This window comes from Phocoena phocoena, chromosome 4 (assembly GCF_963924675.1).
Source record: "Phocoena phocoena chromosome 4, mPhoPho1.1, whole genome shotgun sequence".
Lineage (NCBI taxonomy): Eukaryota > Metazoa > Chordata > Mammalia > Artiodactyla > Phocoenidae > Phocoena > Phocoena phocoena.
In genome coordinates, this window is record NC_089222.1 from 24713403 (window position 1) to 24733488 (window position 20086).

The 20086-nt window shown below is 38.8% G+C and overlaps 1 protein-coding gene across 3 annotated transcripts in view; it reads right to left on the reverse strand.

The window, feature by feature from the left end:
- Window positions 1-20086, reverse strand: part of XRN1 (5'-3' exoribonuclease 1) — a 96968-nt gene that overhangs the window by 16357 nt on the left and 60525 nt on the right. For all 3 annotated transcript variants that reach the window (XM_065876018.1, XM_065876019.1, XM_065876017.1), the window contains exons 28-32: window positions 11412-11468; window positions 11140-11272; window positions 8510-8579; window positions 5735-5942; window positions 4105-4200 (exon numbers count right to left, since the gene is read on the reverse strand). In XM_065876018.1, the coding sequence (XP_065732090.1) occupies window positions 4105-4200; window positions 5735-5942; window positions 8510-8579; window positions 11140-11272; window positions 11412-11468 (564 nt within the window). The remainder of the gene's footprint in view (window positions 1-4104; window positions 4201-5734; window positions 5943-8509; window positions 8580-11139; window positions 11273-11411; window positions 11469-20086) is intronic.

Here is a 20086-nt window from a genome sequence, read left to right on the forward strand (position 1 = left end):
GAGTTCTCTATAATTTGCTTATCAGATGAATTCCAGGCTGCTTATTAAGGCTTCATGGATATAAGTGTTATATGTGGTGGCTCATAATTCTTAGAATATACAAGAGATAAAACATGGGGGTGTTCAGCTGATATAAATAATGAAATAGCACCTAATAATAAGAGATGCATACAGAAGATTCTGAGGAAATATAATATCAAGTGTGGCATTCCATCTCAAGGAAATTGGTGGTCACAGCTAGTAGACTTTTCGGCAGTGAGAGAGGAAAGGGCATCCTAAGTGGAAGGAACAATGCAAACACATAATCTGAAATGGAAATTACCTGTTTATGGGAAAGGGAAAGTTAGGAGACCAATCTGATTAGAACAGACCATTTTACCAAATAGTTGACATACTTTATATAAGAACTAGGCAGAGTTGGATTATAGAAGGCCTAAATATTAGTTTGAGTTGAGGTTGAATTCCACTAGTATTAAACAGGAAGCCCTATACATTCTAGAGTATTTGAACAACACTATTTGAGGGCTGGAAAAGACCTCAGAGTTCATCTAAGTCCAAGCCTTAATTTTATACACGAGGCCACAGAAGCCCAGGGAAATCAGATTTGTGCAACTTGAGGCACAAAACCTGATTTCCTGATTCTGAGTCTAATACCAGATTTATCTTCACTACACTGCCACAGGGTATAAACTGAGTTCAAAAGCAGGAGTCCTTATTAATTATTAGATACGTTGCTCAATTATGCCATGATTGAGCAACACTGGTGAAAGGCTCTTTAGGAAAGATTAGGCAGGAAGTACTATGTAAGAAGGACTAGAAAGGAAAGACGTAAGAAGCAGGAAGCACAGATAGGAGGTTAATCTAGGGCTGGGATGACAATTTAAGGTCCAGTTGTAAAAACTGAGAAGGGGTAAAAAGATTTGGGGACTCAATGCAAAAAATGTTAGAGAGAAGAAGCAAAAATTTTTGACTTCATGCTTTTCAGATTATATGCTTGAGTAAATGGTTGTGTTAGAAAATAAGGATAAGAGAAGAGGCTTTAGATGAGGTCAGTTGTGAGATATCCTGAAGTTGAGGTGATGGCAGAGCATCCATCTATACCTGTATTCTAGAAAGTTGGAGATATTGGGTTAGATCTTGATTGAGAGGTTGGAATTAGAGACATAGATTAAGTGTTAATTAGCAGAGAAGAAAGACCCAAAGTCACCAGTCAAGGAATAAGGCAAAAGGGAAAAGAAAACTGTTGCGTTCTAGGGGACAGCCCCCAGTGAAAGGCTGGAAGAACAGAGGTTAACAAAGAGCCTGAACAAATAGGGAAAGGAAAGAGGAGAGACTCGGGGTAATGTTTTCTCTTAGAGCAAAACTCCTTGAAAGAATTACCCATATTTGCTGCCTCCAATTTCTCTCTTCCTCTTTTCTCTTAAACTCACTCAAATCAGTATTTCGCTCCTATCACTTAACTGAAACTGTTCTCGTCAAGGTTCCCAATGGCCTTCATGTGCTAAATCCTGTGCATAGTCAATTCTCAGTTTTCATCTTAATTGATCCATCAGCAGCGTTTGACACAGTTGATTACTCTGTTCTCTCTGACATCTGTTCTTCACGTGGCATCTAGAAACCACCCTTCCCTGGTTTTCTTCCCGTCACCAGCCATTCCTTCTCAGTCTCCTTTGTTAGTTCCACCTAGTCTCACTGACTCTTGAAGGATGGAATGCTCTAAGGCTAAGTTGTTGAACTTTTTTTCTATCTATCCACTTTCTTGGATATAAATAGATATAGATATATACACATATATGCACACACACATATGCATATATACACACATATATGTATATGTGTGGGTGTATATACATATATATGTATATAATGATTCCCAAATTTCTCTCTCCAGCCTGGACAACATTGATGACCTTCAGACTCAATGTCCAACTCTACATCTCCACTCAAATATCTAACTCCAATAACTCTTCTTAAATGTTTAGTATACATCTCAAACTTACCAAAATTGAACTCCTGATCTTCCCCCACAAACCTACCAGATCTGCAGTCATTCCCATTTCAGTTAATAGCCCCTCTATCCAGACCTTAAGAGTCACGTCCTTTAATACATTCTTTCTCTTTTACCCGCCTATCCAATTCATCATCAGCTGGAAATCCCTTCCAAATATGTTTAGAATTTGACCACTTTTCACAGGATCCTACTACCCTGGTCCAAGTCAATATCAACTCTATCTTGATGATTTCAGTAGTCTCTGAACTAGTCTCTGTTTCCACCTTGGTTCCTCTACGTTCTATTCTCAAGATAACAGGCAGAGTGATCCTATTAAAATATAAGTCAAATCATGTCACTCTGCTGTGCAAAACCCTCTGCTGATTCCCTATCTCACTGAGTAAAAAGCCAATATCCTTATAATGGTCCAGGAGGTCCTACATAGTATCAATCTCTTACCTCTCTAATTACATTTCCTACAACTCACCCTACTGATTCAGCCAAATGGTCTCCTCATCCTTGTGTATGCCAGGGGTCACCACCCCCAACAGGGCCTTTGACTTTGTCTTGAATACTCTCTCCTCAGTTATCTGTATATCCACTCCTCATTTCGTTCAAATCTTTGCTCAAATGTTACCTGAACATTCCACTTAAAACTGCAGGGCATTTCCCTGGTGGTGCAGTGGTTAAGACTCCACACTCCCAAGGCAGGGGGCCCGGGTTCGATCCCTGGTCAGGGAACCAGATCCCACATGCATGCTGCAACTTAGAGTTCTCATGCCACAACTAAGGAGTCCATGTGCTGCAACTAAGAAGCCAGTAAATCGCAACTAAGGAGCTGAGGAGGCCACCTGCTGCAACTAAGGAGCTGATGAGCTGCAACTAAGGAGCCTGCCTGCTACAACCAAGACCCAGCACAACCAAAATTAAAAAAAAAACCCAAACCAGAAAACAAATCAACAAAGCAAAAAACCAAAAACAACCCCCCCCTAAAAAACCAATAACAAGAAAACAAAAACAAAAACCCTGCAAAACCTTGCCTTCCCCCTCCCCAAAATTCCCTATCCTGCTTCCCTGCAATTTTTCTCAAACTTATATTATCATCTAATATACCATTTTTTTTGGTCTTATTTATTGTCCTTTCCTCCCTACAGTACTAACTGTATGAGAGCCAGGATTTTTGTTTTGTTTGCAGCTATATTCTCAGTGCATAGAACAATGCCTGGCACATGGTAGGCACTTAATAAATACATGTTGAATGAATGATAAAAAAGCACTCTTGAGGAATTAGCCATATTAAATAAATAAGAGAGGAAAAGAGGGTTAAAAAATCTGGTTATGGATTACATTTATGTAGAAAGATTTATGAATGATCTAAGGAAAACTTAAAAGAGCATATTGGCAGAAGTGACCTGTGCGTTGTAACTCTCACTTTTTTTTTTTTACTTTGTTTAGATTATTTTTCCCACTTTATTATTATTTATTTAAAAACTGAAGTACAGTTGACTTACAGTGTTGTTGTCACTCTCATGTTTCATGTTTACTTTACGAACATTCCCTTTGCTATTTTCCCCTCCCTAGCACTGATGATGCCACCATCATGGGAGGACATTAGAATAAATGAGGCCCTCATGGTGCAGGCTACTGGTTTATAAACCTGAGAGGACATTCCTTTTTGACCTAAGCTGAGAAGTTAGGTTAGTAATTAGCAAAAAATGTAGTAGGAATTCATTCCTTTTCTTTTTCCTTTTTTTTTTGTGCCTGAGTCTACTCTTTTAGCCGAATTTCTTTCCTTTTCTTAAATTCTATCAAGGAACGTGAATTTGCTCATTCACATCTAAGACAACCAACTGCCAGCATAAAGCTATATATTCAAGTGGAAGTGAGTAAGTTAATGAGTGCCATTCAAGCCTTTATTAAAAAGAAAAATTGTCTACATTCTTATTCATTAGTCCAAAAACACATGTAGCCTAGGAGAACTATGAAAATTCAAGATCAAAGTGTTATTTCTATTTTATGAGATTTCAGGAGGAAAATTAATCACTGTATACCTAAAATAGAAATATAAAATAAATTTAAAAAATTTAAATGTCCATCAAGCAAGGTATACTAACCTTCTCTTGTAGAGGTGGCTGAAAGTGTTGAACCTTTCCAGATCCCTGTAAGGATTGCCAAATGTTGCAAAATTCATCATCATCTTTACCAGGTACCTGGGAAAGTACAAAAAACTTCTTAAGGAAAACTGAAACATGAAAAAATAAAGATTCAGACTAAAAATCAAATAATTTACTTATTAAAGCTATTTAGCAGTAGACAGGATATTTAAATTTCATTATCTGTTATCTTAGTTCTTTTTTTCTGGAGCTCTGTATAGTAACCATAAAAGTATACTGCTGGAGTGAAAATGTTCTTCTACAGATGTAATTGGTTATTAAAAAATATTTAAAGCATAACAAATGCTATAAAAGATTATACTGAATCAATATCCCACCAAAAGATTTTTTTTTGGTCTTCCAGTGTACTGGCATATTATCTTATTCAAGCTAACATTTAATAATATTTATTTAAAAAATTTTTGGGACTTCCCTAGTGGCTCAGTGGTTAAGAATCCACCTCCAATGCCGGGGACACAGGTTCAATCACCGGTCCAGGGAGATCCCACATGCCGTGGAGCAACCAAACCCGTGCACCACAACTACCGAGCCTGTGTTCCAGAGCCCATGCACTGCAACTATTGAGCCCACACGCCACAACTACTGAAGCCCACATGTTCTAGGGCCCACGTGCTGTAACTACTGAAGCCCGTGCACCTAGAGCCTGTGCTCCACAACAAGAAAAGCCACTGCAATGAGAAGGCTGTGCACCACTACAAAGTAGCCCCCGCTCGCTGCAACTAGAGAAAGCCTGCGTGCAGCAATGAAGATCCAATGCAGCCAAAGATAAATAAAATTTAAAAAAAATTAAAAAATTTTTTATCTTACACAAAAATAATCTGATTTAAAAAATCAGCTATTACTTATGGAGAACTGATTTCATGCAAATTAAAAATCTAGAAAAATATGCAACAAAATTTGACAGTGGTTACCTATGAGATTTGAGAGGATTTTTGCTTGTTTCCTTTGTTATCATCTACTTATCTGTTTTCTAATTAGTCTATAATAAACATGTGCTATTTGGATTAAAAAGTTTGGCTAAATGTAAAACAGATAGCTAGTGGGAAACAGCTGCATAGCACAGGGAGATCAGCTCAGTGCTCTGTGACCACCTAGAGGCATGGGATAGGGAGGGTGGGAGGGAGGCTCAAGAGGGAGGGGATATGGGGATATATGGGGATATATATAGCTGATTCACTTTGTTATACAGCAGCAACTAACACAACAATGTAAAGCAATTATACTCCAATAAAGATGTTTAAAAACAAACCAAAACAAACAAAACAAAAAGTTTGGTTAAAATTTGGGGCCATGGAATTAAAGTTAAGTATCTCACACAAAACAATTCAAGTTTTGCCCTCAGGAAGATGAAATAAAGGAAATCACTCATGAGTTATATGGTGGGAATTTGAAAATTGCTTTTGATAAACATGATATAGTCCTCTCCCTTACCTTTCAAATTAATGTCATTTTGTAGGAGATAATATAGGACATTTGGGTGATATAAGACAAAATAAGTGTTAGTCTACCAAGTAAATATACAGAGAGAAAACAGATATTTTCAAGATCATTATTTAAATAAAAGTCTTACTTGAGTAGGAACAAAAAGTGATTGAGGGGAATGGTTCAGACCTCCCAAATGCCCAGATGAAATTGATGAACTTGAGCTATAGTGATTCACAGCTGGCTGTGGTTTCACAATGGCTGTCAACTTCTGATTTCCTGTTTCAGAGCGACTCCCATGAGAAAGGTTCACCAAGGCACTTGTTGGCAGTCGATAACCTCTACCAGGTGAGCACCTAAAGGTAAAAAGTTTTATCAGGGTCAGAGGAAATTAATACTAAAGGGAGCTAAAAGAATCAAATAATTTTGGGGTGGACACTCTGTAATCCTAATTAAGAAATATTACTTTTAAATTCAGTAGAGGAACTTGAAATCATAGAAAGAGCTCAATTTATAAGATTTCTGAAAAGTTTCCGAAAATGTTCTAGAGGTATAGTTGTATGTGTAGAGGTGTGTGTGTGTTAGTTTGTCCTCAGAAGGCTTGCAACATAATAGCTGAGTTAACCAAAAATTCATGAATTAAATGTCAAACTTCTTTAAAAGGTTATGAAGCTACCCTGTGTGGAGCTAGTGTGGCTCTACCTATGCAACAGGGCAAATGTTAGCTTTGATCACTTTTGTCTCCTGATCAATTGTTGAGTCCAGCTCTTTTTATCCTCATCTTCCCATCTTAATGTTCCAGAACTGGGAAGGCTAAGAGACAAGTATTTGCGATTTCCTTCCTTCCCGGCCTTGATAAAAGTGTTTAGATATTAAAATAAGCCTTCTCTGGTCAAAAGTTTTCAACTCTATCACCTCTTCAGAAAGTAATTTTCTTATATTCTGAGATCATGGGGAAGTAGAATTCCTTCATGAGAAATCTTTGTAAGATTTCTAGAAAATATTTTTGTGAGAACTATAGTTTAAGATTCTGCATTATAGAAATGAATATATGGCAGGCATGTAATCTTTTACACAGCTCTCAGTCAGTCAAGAAATCCGGTGTCTCTACGTAGGAGAGGAAAAAAAAAACCCTGAGAAAAAAGTTAATCATCTTAAAAATATATTTCAAAGTTATTTTGCCTGAAGTTATTGGTAATCAAACATTTTCATGAAAAATAAAATCAGATATGGGATCCAGACCCTGCTGCTGCATTTAAGAGTGCAGACAGTAGGGCTTCCCTGGTGGCGCAGTGGTTGAGAGTCCACCTGCTGATGCAGGTCACGCGGGTTCGTGCCCTGGTCCGGGAGGATCCCACATGCTGCAGAGCGGCTGGGCCCGTGAGCCATGGCCGTTGAGCCTGTGTGTCTGGAGCCTGTGCTCCACAACGGGAGAGGCCGCAGCAGTGAGAGGCCCACGTACCATTAAAAAAAAAAAAAAAAAAAAAAAAAAGAGTGCAGACAGTAAAGTCTTTGGGTAATAGGCACATTCAAGTTGAAAAACAATAATAGTATTCTGAATGTGATCACTACTTGTAAGGACTGAAGATTGTGATTTTATGCAAATAGGCTAAATAATAGTAATTAATTTTTTATTTTAATTACCACTAATCAAAACAGAGGAGAAAAAGAAACTAAGCTAACTTCAGTTCAGTTTTCCAGTTGGTGTTTAGAAGGGAGAAAGGAAAACTAGAAAGGATTTCATTTAACCCTCACAATCACCTAGTGAAGTGCACATCTTCATTATAGATGAGGAAATTGAGGGTCAGAATGCTTTTAACTAACCTACCTAAGGTAACACAAAGGTTAAGTGAAAGAGCCCACACTTTCTAATATTCCATGGCACCTCTCATTCTAACATGATCTTTTTCCTATAATTTTAAACTTTCTTTCTATTAATGCTCCCCAAAATAGATTTGAACAAGTCTCCGCCATGTTAAATTAAAAACAAACAATCCAATCCTCTTCCTTTAAACCTCCTCACCCCCAGTTATCTTTTCTCCCCTTCATGGTCAAACTTCTCAAGGGTCAGCTCAGTTTCTTGCCTCCCTTGTTGCACCTGCCATTCACTCCTCAAACCAACCCAATCTAGCTTGAGCACCCACAACTCCACTAAAACAAATGACAAAGACTAAAAATGTCACTCAATTCAAAGAACATTTCTATTCCTCAAGTTATTTAACCATAAAAAAAATGCAAATCTGATCATGTCACATTTCTGATTTTGATGGCTTCACATTGCTTTAATGATAAAGACCATGATACCAAGATCCTTAGCATGTCCTGAAAGTGGCTTACCAGTTCCTGCAGTGTGGTCCTTGCTCTTCTCCCTTACTCTAATCTTACACAGTTGCTGAAGTTGACACACCTGCGTTCTTTTAGTTTTTAAATGAGTGAAAATGTCCTCTGTTGCATATGCTATTCTTTCTTCCTGACCACTTGTCACTCTTCCTCCAGTTACCTATTCTTCATGTCCCATTTTAAACGTCACTGCTTAAAGCCTTTCTAGAACTCTCAGGACAGATCACACTCTTACAGACACCTGAAATACTTCTTCCCAGCACTTGTCACATTTTAATTAAAAAATTAATATTGTAGTAAGTTAATTATTGGGTTGGCCAAAAAGTTCATTCGGGTTTTTGGTACCATCTTACCAAAAACCCGAGCGAACTTTTTGGCCAACTCAATGTATCCCCCCCCTACTAAAATGAAAGCTCCATGAGGGTAAAAACCATGTCTGTCTTATTCACTGTTACACTCCTGGTAGCAAGTATGATGTCTTGTACATACTAGGAACTGAAATTGTGGACAAATAAACAAGTAATGTAGTTATTGGCCACATGGGCATATTTACAAAGTATAATTATCATCTGGAAATACAAACCTTATTGTTAAACCTCCAGGAAATTCTTCATCAAATAACACTTCAAATAGTACATCAGCTTCTCTATTAGCTGTTTAAAAAAGAGAGAGACTGAAAAATCATACGATAAAAGAAAAATCAGCATGTAAGCTTTTGGGGTATAAGAAGCACTACAACTATCAGAGAGTGAATGAAAAGAAAATAAGCTCACAGAGTAAAATAATACTATTTTAAATTAGATGCTGTGAGAATTAATTATATTTTTCTCTCTGTTTTGGTGTACGTTGGAAATTATTCATAAAAAGAGAGTTAATAAGAGATAACTTTGGAATTTGCGGTTTAGAAGGTCTTACAATCAGATAAAGGAAATGAAGATTTGAAGACATGGCAGTAATGAAAGGAACAGAATGGAGAGAACGGATATACTACTAGATAGAACTGGCAGGAGTTTGTGACCTGTGTAGACAAAAAGAACAGAGATGTCAAAGACTACTCCAAAGTTCTGGCTGAGATGACTTGGTAGATAATGGATGGCATGACTGAGACATGAGACACGTGAGAAAGACTGTGGTGCAATAAACTTAAGGAGGAACAGAAAAGAATAAATTTTGGCAGAGAGGATGATGGGATATAACTGGAAAGTTTAAATTTACTAAAATGCCAAGATAAAGTGAAATAATTAACTATAATAATATTTGAATTCTAAGCTCAAATTAATAAGTCTATCACATAACTTCACAATTGACTGTCTCTCTCTCTCTCTCTCTCTCTCTCTCCCCATCTCTATCCCCACCCCTTTCCATGCTATTGGTTCTGTTTCTCAGGAGAACGCTAATACCATACCTGATACTATGTTAGGGGTTGGGGGATGTTTCCCTCATTCTTGGTCCCTCATTGCCCAAATGAAACCAGGCCTGCAGAGCTTACTCATTCTCCCCCATCTGGCTGTACCTTTCACCTGACACTTTTACCTAAAATCTAAACCCAAGAAAGTGGGGCTCAATGGGAGGCAGGAGTTTCTCCTCTGAAGGCTTAAGGTCCACTTTCTAAGTTCCTGTTTCCCGTCTGAGGGAGAAGCCACTTACTCAAAAGATTATTGACAAGAGGATTGTTCACCCCCTTTAGTGGAGATGACAATGGAGATGAGGTTATCAGCTGAAGGCAGTAAGACAAATATTTCCCTTTATATTCCATGTCCATGGCAGACATGGTTAATCAATGACAGAGCTTTTTCCACTCAGAGTAGATGTAGCTTTAAAATTTTTGTCAAGACAAAATTCCAAGTGGTCACTACTACTGACAGGGGTTGTCAGAAGAAAGGAAACTTCTATGTTATCAGAGTCCTAAGGCTTTTTCAGGACAATCTAATTAGAGTACAATCCAATAAGCTCAACATTTGAACTGCCAATGCCTAAGGCTGAACAGATAGCAGCAGGAGGGTTGCTTCATTGCACCCATCTGACCCTTAACATACTTAGCCTGGGCTTAACCTACTTAACCTTCCCGCCTCCATTTTCAGCACCAGAAATGTATCCAAAAAAATTCAAAGAAAAATCAGGGAAGAAAATTTTCTTTTTAGAGGCAGACCCCAAGAAGATGTGCAAATGTGGAGAACCACTGCTCAAAGTTAGAAAAGAGACAGGGCACAGAGTTCAAATCCCAGCTCTGCCACTTATTTGTGTAAATTCGGGCAAGTCACATAAACTCTTAGGCGAGGAAATAATATCTCCCTCTCAGGTGGTTGGGAGGGTTAAATGTAAAGTGTAAAAGTGCTGGGCACAGTGTTGGCAATAAATAAGCAGCTCTCTTAGGCTCATGGCCTGTCTGCTCTTCCTTCTTTCTGGCAGTGAGACCAAGGCTGAGTGCCTGGGATATGGAGGGACAGTGCTGCCAGCGCTCTGACCTCTAGGTACCTGATTTGCTGCTTCATGTTGGGTTGACTTTTTTTGGAATCTATGCTGCAAAGCTACTCGCTCCAGGCATCCCTTTGAGGCATTTTTAGATCCTTAGCTAATTCTTCCCTTTTCTTTCCATACTCTCATTTTTCTTTCTTTTTCTTTTTTTGTAAAAAACATATAAAATTTATCATTGTAACCATTTTTAAATGTATAGTATTGTAGTGTTAACTATATGCACATTGTTATACAACAGCTTGGTAGGTCTGTTTTACATACAATATCTAGTTGTATTCATAAAATTCAAATAAATATGCAAATCTTTTAACCACAAATAAGCTGAAGCACCATGTTTGTTTATTTCTCCACAGATACCAAGAGATTACAATGACAATTAAGGTAAAGCCCTGAACAAGGTTAGATGAAGCCCGATGAAATGTTTGTCTTAGTTTCATGAAAACACAAGTATGTATTCTAAGGTTTTAGATAATTTTAATGTGCTACACATAAGCTACCAAATTTTCAGCAGCCAGTCCTCAAATTCCCCACGTTTTAATCACTTCCCAGATGATTACACAAGATAAGAAGAATTTTCTCTGAAAACCTAAAGCTGGAAAAAACTTAACTAAAACATAAAAGGATTTAGTGTTTTTCCTGATTTATAGTTGCTTACTGCTTACGTATAAGACACACAAGTTTGTGTTTCACTCTACAATATAAACGCAGCTGGAGACACGTCAAATATTGAGTTATTACCCCCTTTAATTCCTATGATGGTGCCCCGAAGGCCAACTGGAACGGAAAAGTTCTCTCTCACATTTACAACTCGGTCAAAGAGACGAAACTCTGCATCCCGATCAGGAATGACTCCATGTTGCTGTTCTAAAGGCTGAAGAGAAGAAAGATTTAATTATTATTATTAACTCTAATTTTAAGAAGTTTTTCTACTAATGTATTGAAAACATTTTGTTCCTTCTATACTTTCAAAGCAAAAACAACAACTTTGAATTCTCTGACAGGAAACTTACTCTGTATAGCAAATGGGGCTTCACTGTCACTCGAACCTTCTTATTATTCTTTCTTTGCTGAGGAAAGAAGAATTTGAAAATATTAAAATTATTTTTCAGTATGTGGACATGCCTGAATGTTAAAAAGCCAAAAGAAATGAGTAATTTTAAGATTTGTGAATTTCTTTAGATGCAAGCAAGGATGAATAAATAAATTCTTACATTTTTTAAAGTAAAATTTTTTTGTTGATATATAAGACATATAGAAAAATGCAAACTTATAAGTATAAAATCTGACGAATTTTTATAGTATGAGCATATGTATGTATATCCACACTCAGTTCAAGAAACAGAACACTACTAAGCACAACATAAAAGAACTTGAAAAAAGAAATTAAAAATAGGGAACCCTTGTATTGTCTTCCAGTTACTACCCCTCCCCAATGTAACCTTATTTCTAACACTAAAGATTATACGTGTCAGTTTTGAACTTTATGTAAATGCTATCCTATTCAAATGCCTTTTTATCCTAAGAAGAATTGTATATAATGGTCAATAAAGATTAATAGTAAAGGAAAAACAGGTATAAAGTATTGATCTATGTCAATACTTTGGGTTTTGTGGCTACTTATAAAAATTAAGGTAACATTGATACAAAGTCCTTGCTTTTGGAAACTGGCTTTGGTGTTTAAATTTTTGACTATCTAAAAATGCCAGAAGAAGAGTTTTCTCCTCTATTTGCTACTTGTTAATTCTGTGACCTCACACTTAAGCACCAGCTTCCTTCAATCTGTAAGATGGAAATAATATTACCTGTTCTACCTAATAAAAATGTGAGAATAGGAGTCAAGATGGCAGTGTGGGAAGATGCCAAGTTAGCATCGCCCCACAACTAGGGTGCCTGCCGGCCGCTGGTGGGGGACCCTGACGCCCAAGGTGGGGGAACTCAGGGGGGAGGAGAAGTGGAGGCCTGACAGGATGGGTGCCCCTGAGGCCAGGGAGATCAGGAAAGGCAGGCAGGAGGGGCCCTCCAAGAGGAGCAGGAAAGGAGCAGAGGGCGATCACCCGGCCCACTCTGGCCCAGGGAGCCTGCTGAGCTCCCAGGCCGGTAGCTCCCCCCACCAATGCCTCCTTCAGGCCACGTGGGTCCTAGAGGCATAGGAGGGAGGCTGGGGAGAGCAGGATAGGCAGGAGGGACGGGCCCTCTGGGAGTAATGGGAGAGGAGCAGAGGCTGTTTGCCCCACCCGTGCGGGCACAGGGAGCCTGCTGAGCTCCCAAGCTGGACCCTGCTCTCCAAAGCCCCCTCCAGGCTGTGGGGGCACAGGAGGGAGGCTGGGGAGATCAGGCGAGGCAGGCGGGAGGGGCCCTCCAGGAGGAGTGGGAGGGGAGCAGAGGGAGTTTGCCCCTCCCAATCAGGCTCAGGGAGCCTGCTGGGCTCCCAGGTGAGGCCCCTGCCCTCTGAGACCAGGGGTGGGGGGTATGCCTGGGTCCCTCCTGTTCCTTTAAGCCTAAGCCCCACCCTCCACCCCACACAGCCCTGAGGGCCTTTTCCGGCCCTGTGGATCCTGAGCACAGGCCCCACCCACTGCCCAAACCTTGCCCTTGCTTAGGCCCCGCCCTCCACAGCCAAGGCCTCCACCCCTGCCTTTTTTTTTCCCTCTTTTCCCTCCGCCTCCTTTTTACAATTGTACTGTTGTACCTTCCAGTTGTTGATTCATCTATATTTTTATTTTTATATTCTTTCTAATATATCTGTTAGCTTCCTAGTGTAATTTTATCTTTTACTTTGTTATTGTTCTCTCTCTCTTTTTTTTTGCCACCCATTTGGCTTGCGGGATCTTGGTTCATGAGCCAGGGGTCGGGCTGAAGCTCCTGTGGTGGGAGTTCTGTGATGGAACCACTGGACTAACAGAGAACCTTAGACCCCAGCGAATATTCATTGGAGTGAGGTCTCACGAGTTCCTCATCTCAGCACCAAGACCCAGCTCTACCCAACAGCCTACAAACTCCAGTGTTGGAAGCCTCAGGCCAAACAACCAGGAACACAATCCTGCTCAGTAAAAAAAAAAAAAAAACAAAAAAAGAGAGAGAGAGACGGCAAAAACATATGTCACAGACGTAAGAGCAAGGTAAAAACCTACAAGACCAAATAAATGAAGAGGAAATAGGCAATTTAGCTGAAAAAGAATTCAGAGTTATGAGAGTAAAGATGATCCAGAAGCTCAGAACCAGAATGGAGGCACGGATTGAGAAAATACAAGAAATGTTTAACAAAGATCTAGAAGGACTAAAGAACAAACAAACATAGATGAACAACACAATAACTGAAATGAAAAATACACTAGAAGGAATCAGTAACAGAATAACTGAGACAGAAGAAAAAATAGGTGAGCTGGAAGACAAAATGGTGGAAATAACTGCCGAGGAGCAGAATAAAGAAAAAAGAATGAAAAGAATTGAAGACAATCTCAGAAACCTCTGGAACAACACTAAATCCACCAACAATTGAACTATAGGGGTCCCAGAAGAAGAAGAGAAAAAGAAAGGGTCTGAGAAAATATTTGAAGAGATTATAGTCGAAAACTTCCCTAACGTGGGAAAGGAAACAGTCACCCAAGCCCAGGAAGCAAAGAGAATTTCATACAGGATAAACCCTAGGAATAACACACCAAGACACATACATACTAATCAAAGTAACAAAAATTAAATTCAAAGAAAAAGTATTAAAAGCAGCAAGGGAAAAACAAAAAATAACATAAAAAGAAATCCCCATAAGGTTATCAGCTGATTTTTCAGCAAAAACTCTGCAGGCCAGAAGGGAGTGGCAGGATATACTTAAAGTGATAAAAGAGAAAAACCTACAACCAAGATTACTCTACCCAGCAAGAATCTCATTCAGATTCCATGGAGAAATCAAAAGCTTTTCAGACAAGCAAAAGCTAAGAGAATTCAGCACTACCAAACCAGCTTTACAACAAATGCTAAAGAAGCTTCTCTAGGTGGAAAACACAAGAGAAGAAAAAGACCCACAAAAACAAACCCAAAGCAATTAAGAAAATGGTAATAGGAATATACATATTGATAATAACCTTGAATGTAAATGGATTAAATGCCCCAACCAAAAGACACAGACTGGCTGAATAGATACCAAAACAAGACCCATATATATGCTGTCTACAAGAGACCCACTTCAGACCTAGGGACACATACAGACTGAAAGTGAAGGGATGGAAAAAGATATCCATGCAAATGGAAATCAAAAGACAGTTGGAGTACCAATACTTGTGTCTGATAAAACAGACTTTAAAATAAAGACTGTTACAAGAGATAAGGAGGGACACTACATAATGATAAAAGGATCAATCCAAGAAGATATAACAATTATAAATGTTTATGGGGCTTCCCTCATGGCACAGTGGTTAAGAATCCGCCTGCCAGTGCAGGGGACACGGGTTAGAGCCCTGGCCCGGGAAGATTCCACATGCCGTGAAGCAACTAAGCCCGTGCACCACAAGTATTGAGCCTGCACTCTAGAGCCCGTGAGCCACAACTACTGAGCCCATGTGCCACAATTACTTAGCCCGCAAGCCTAGAGCCTGTGCTCCACAGCAAGAGAAGCCAGTGTAATGAGAAGCCCATGCACCACAACAAAGAGTAGCACTCGCTCGCCGCAACTAGAGTGAGCCCGCTAATGGCAACGAAGACCCAACGCAGCCAAAAATAAAATAAAGTAAAAAAAAAATGTTTATGCACCCAACATAGGAGCACCTCAATACATAAGGCAAATGCTAACAACCACAAAAGGAGAAATCGACAGTAACACAATAGTAGGGGACTTTAACACCTCGCTTACACCAATGGAAAGATCATCCAAACAGAAAATAAATAAGGAAACACAAGCTTTCAATAACACAATAGACCAGGTAGATTTAATTGATATTTATAGAGCATTCCACCCATAAGTGGCAGAATACACTTTCTTCTCAAGTGCACATGGAACATTCTCCAGGATAGATCACATCTTGGGTCACAAATCAAGCCCCGGAAAATTTAAGAAAACTGAAATCGTATCAAGCGTCTTTTCTGACCACAACGTTATGAGACTGGAAATCAATTACAGGAAAAAAAACTGTAAAAAACACAAATACATGGAGGCTAAGCAGTGCATTACTAAATAACCAAGAGATCACTGAAGAAATCAAAGAAGAAATAAAAAAATACATAGAAACAAATGACAACGAAAACACGATGACCCAAAACCTATGGGATGCAGCAAAAGCAGTTCCAAGAGGGAAGTTTATAGCAATTCAATCTCACCTCAAGAAACAAGAAAAATCTCAAATAAACAATCTAAACTTACACTGAAAACAATTACAGAAAGAAGAATAAAGAAAACCCAAAATCAGTAGAAGGAAAGAAATCATAAAAATCTGAGCAGAAATAAATGAAATAGAAATGAAGAAAACAATAGCAAAGATCAATAAAACTAAAGGTTCGTTCTTTGAGAAGATAAACAAAATTGATAAACCCTTAGCCAGACTCATCAAGAAAAAAAGGGAGAGGATACAAATCAGTAAAATTAGAAATGCAAAGGGAGAAATCAAAACTGACACTGCAGAAATACAAAGGATTATAAGAGACTACTACAAACAACTATATGCCAATAAAATGGACAACCACGAAGAAATGGACAAATTCTTGGAAAGGTACAATTTTCCAAGACTAAACCAGGAAGAATTAGAAAATATAAACAGACCAATCACAAGCACTGAAATTGAAACCCTAATTAAAAATCTTCCAACAAACAAAAGTCCAGGACCAGATGGCTTCACAGGCAAATTCCATCAAACATTTAGAAAAGAGCTAACATCGATCCTTCTCAAACTCTTCCAAAAAATTGCAGAGGGAGAAACACTCCCAAATTCATTCTACGAAGCCACCATCACCCTGATATCAATACCAGAAAAAGATATCACAAAAAAAGAAAATTATAGATGAATACACTGATGAACATAGATGCAAAAATCCTGAACAAAATACTAGCAAACAGAATTCAACAACACATTAAAAGGATCATACACCATGGTCAAGTGGGATTTATCCTAGGGATGCAAGGATTCTTCAACATACGCAAATCAGTCAATGTGGTACACCACATTAACAAATTAAGGAATAAAAACCATCTCAACAGATGCAGAAAAAGCTTTTGACAAAATTCAACACCGATTTATGATAAAAACTCTCCAGAAAATTGGCATAGAGGGAACCTACCTCAACATAATAAAGGCCATATATGACAAACCCACAGCAAGCATCATGCTCAATGGTGAAAAACTGAAAGCATTTCCACTAAGATCAGGAACAAGACAAGGATGTCCACTCTCGCCACTCTTATTCAACACAGTTTTGGAAATCTCAGCCACGGCAATCAGAGAAGAAAAAGAAATAAAAAGAATACAAATTGGAAAAGAAGAAGTCAAACTGTCATTGTTTGCAGATGACATGATACTATACATAGAAAATCCTAATGATGCCACCAGAAAACTACTAGAACTAATCAATGAATTTGGTAAGGTTGCAGGATACAACATTAATGCACAGAAATCTCTAGCATTCCTATACACCAACAACAAAAAATCAGAAAGAGAAATTAAGGAAACAATACAATTTACCATCACAACAAAAAGAATAAAATACCTAGGAATAAACCTGCCTAAGGAGGTGTAAGACCTGTACTCAGAAAACTATAAAACACTGATGAAAGAAATCAAAGATGACACAAATAGATGGAGAAATATACCATGTTCTTGGATTGCAAGAATCAATATTGTGAAAATAACTATACTAGCCAAAGCTATCTACAGATTTAGTGCAATCCCTATCAAACTACCAATGGCATTCTTCACAGAATTAGAACAGAGAATTTTACAATTCGTATGGAAACACAAAAGACCGCGAATAGCCAAAGCAATCTTGAGAAAGAAAAACAGAGTTCGAGGAATCAGGCTCCCTGACCTCAAACTATATACCACAAAGGTACAGTAATCAAGACAATATGGTACTGGTACAATAACAGAAATACAGAGCAATGGTACAGGATAGAAAGCCCAGAGATAAACCCACGCACATATGGTCACCTAATTTATGACAAGGAGGCAAAAACATTCAATGGAGAAAAAATAGCCTCTTCAATAAGTGGTGCTGGGAAAACTGCATAGCTACATATGAAAGAACTAGACTACAACACTCCCTAACACCATACACAAAAATAAACTCCAAATGGATTAAAGACCTAAATGTAAGACCAGACAATATAAAACTCTTAGAGGAAAACGTAGGAAAAATACGCTTTGATATAAACCACAGCAAGATCTCTTTTGATCCACCTCCTTGAGTAACGGAAATAAAAACAAAAATAAGTAAATGGGACTTAATTAAACTTAAAATCTTTTGCACAGCAAAGCAAACCATAAACAAGACAAAAAGACAACCCTCAGAATGGGAGAAAATACTTGCAAATGAAACAACAGACAAAGGATTAATGTCCAAAATATACAAACAGCTCATGGAGCTCAATATCAAAAAAACAAACAATCCAATTAAAAAATGGGCAGAAGACCTAAACACACATTTCACCAAGGTAGACATACAGATGGCCAAGAGCCACGTGAAAAGATGCTCAACATCACTATTAGAGAGATGCAAATCAAAACTACAACGAGGTATCACGTCACACCAGTCAGAATGGCAGTTATCAAAAAATATAGAAACAATAAATGCTGGAGAGGGTGTGGTGAAAAGGGAACCCTCCTGCACTGTTGGTGGGAATGTACATTGATACAACCACTATGGAGAACCATATGGATGTTCCTTAAAGAACTAAAAATAGAGGGCTTCCCTGGTGGCACAGTGGTTGAGAGTCCACCTGCCGATGCAGGGGATACGGGTTCATGCCCCTGTCTGGGAAGATCCCACATGCCGTGGAGTGGCTGGGTCTGTGAGCCATGGCCGCTGAGCCTGTGCATCTGGAGCCTGTGCTCCGCAATGGGAGAGGCCACAACAGTGAGAGGCCCACGTACTGCAAAAAAAAAAACAAAAAACAAAAAACTAAAAATAGAACTACCATATGACCCAGGAATCCCACTACTGGGCATATACCCTGAGAAAACCATAATTCAAAAAGAGTCACGTACCAAAATGTTCATTGCAGCTCTATTTACAATAGCCAGGACATGGAAGCAACCTAAATATCCATTGACAGATGAATGGATAAAGAAGACGTGGCGGGTTTCACTGGTGGCACAGCGGTTAAGAATCCGCCTGCCAATGCAGGGGACACGGGTTTGAGCCCTGGCCCGGGAAGATCTCACGTGCCGCGGAGCAACTAAGCCCGTGCGCCACAACTACTGAGCCCGCGCTCTAGAGCCCGCGAGTCACAACTACTGAGCCCACGTGCCTCCCACGTGCCTAGAGCCCGTGCTCCGCAGCAAGAGAAGCCACCGCACCACAACGCACACCACAATGAAGAGTAGCCCCCGCTCGCTGCAACTAGAGAAAAGCCCATGTCCCAACAGAGACCCAATGCAGCCAAAAATAAAATATAAATTAAAAAAAAAAAAACCTTTCACTTTATAAAAGAACAGATGTGACCCATGTATACAATGGAATATTACTCAGCCATAAAAAGAAACAAAATTGAGTTATTTGTAGTGAGGTGGATGGACCCAGAGTCTGTCAATAGAGTGAAGTAAGTCAGAAAGAGAAAAACAAATACCGTATGCTAACACATATATATGGAATCTAGGAAAAAAAAAAATGGTACGGATGAACCCAGTTGCAGGGCAGGAATACAGATGTAGACATAGAGAATGGACTTGAGGACACAGGGTGGGTGGGGGAAGCTGGGGTGAAGTGAGAGTACCATTGACAATATATACACTACTGAATGTAAAATAGTTAGATAGTGGGAAGCAGCAGCATAGCACAGGGAGATCAGCTCGGTGCTTTCCGATGACCTAGAGGGGTGGAATAGGGAGGATGGGAGGGAGGCTCAAGAGGGAGGGGATATGGGGACATATGTATGCATATGGCTGATTCACTTTGGTGTACAACAGAAACTAACATAGTATTGTGAAGCAATTATACTCCAATAAAGATCTATTAAAAAAAATTAACAGGGAAAAATATACTGTGTAAAAAAAAAAGTGAGAATACTTTATAACCATTGCAATCCATTACTACGATTTACATTAAATATTTTCAAAAAGTGAATTCTTACCTGATAGGAAAAATGGCAGCAGTTTACTTGTAATGATAGTCACCTATTTTTAGACTATAGCTTATGGACATAAGTACAAAAGGGCACAAAACAGCCCTAAGCTACAGAGTCCATGTACTATAGAGTTCTTGTATTTATATACTGTAAAATGCTCCAGCCTTTAAACAGAGTCTATTTTCTTTTATTATAGAGATATTTCATTTCTATCTATCAATAAATATTTACTGAGTTCTATTTATGTGCCATTTATTGATTTACGTACTGGAGATAGAACAGTGAACTGTTCTTCTATTCTAGTTGCAGGAGACATACAAGAAACGAACTAAGGGGAAAAAAATAGCATGTTTGAAGATAAAAAGCATAGAGGAATATAAAGCAGAGAAGGGGGATCAGCAGTGTGGGGAGAGACTGAAATTT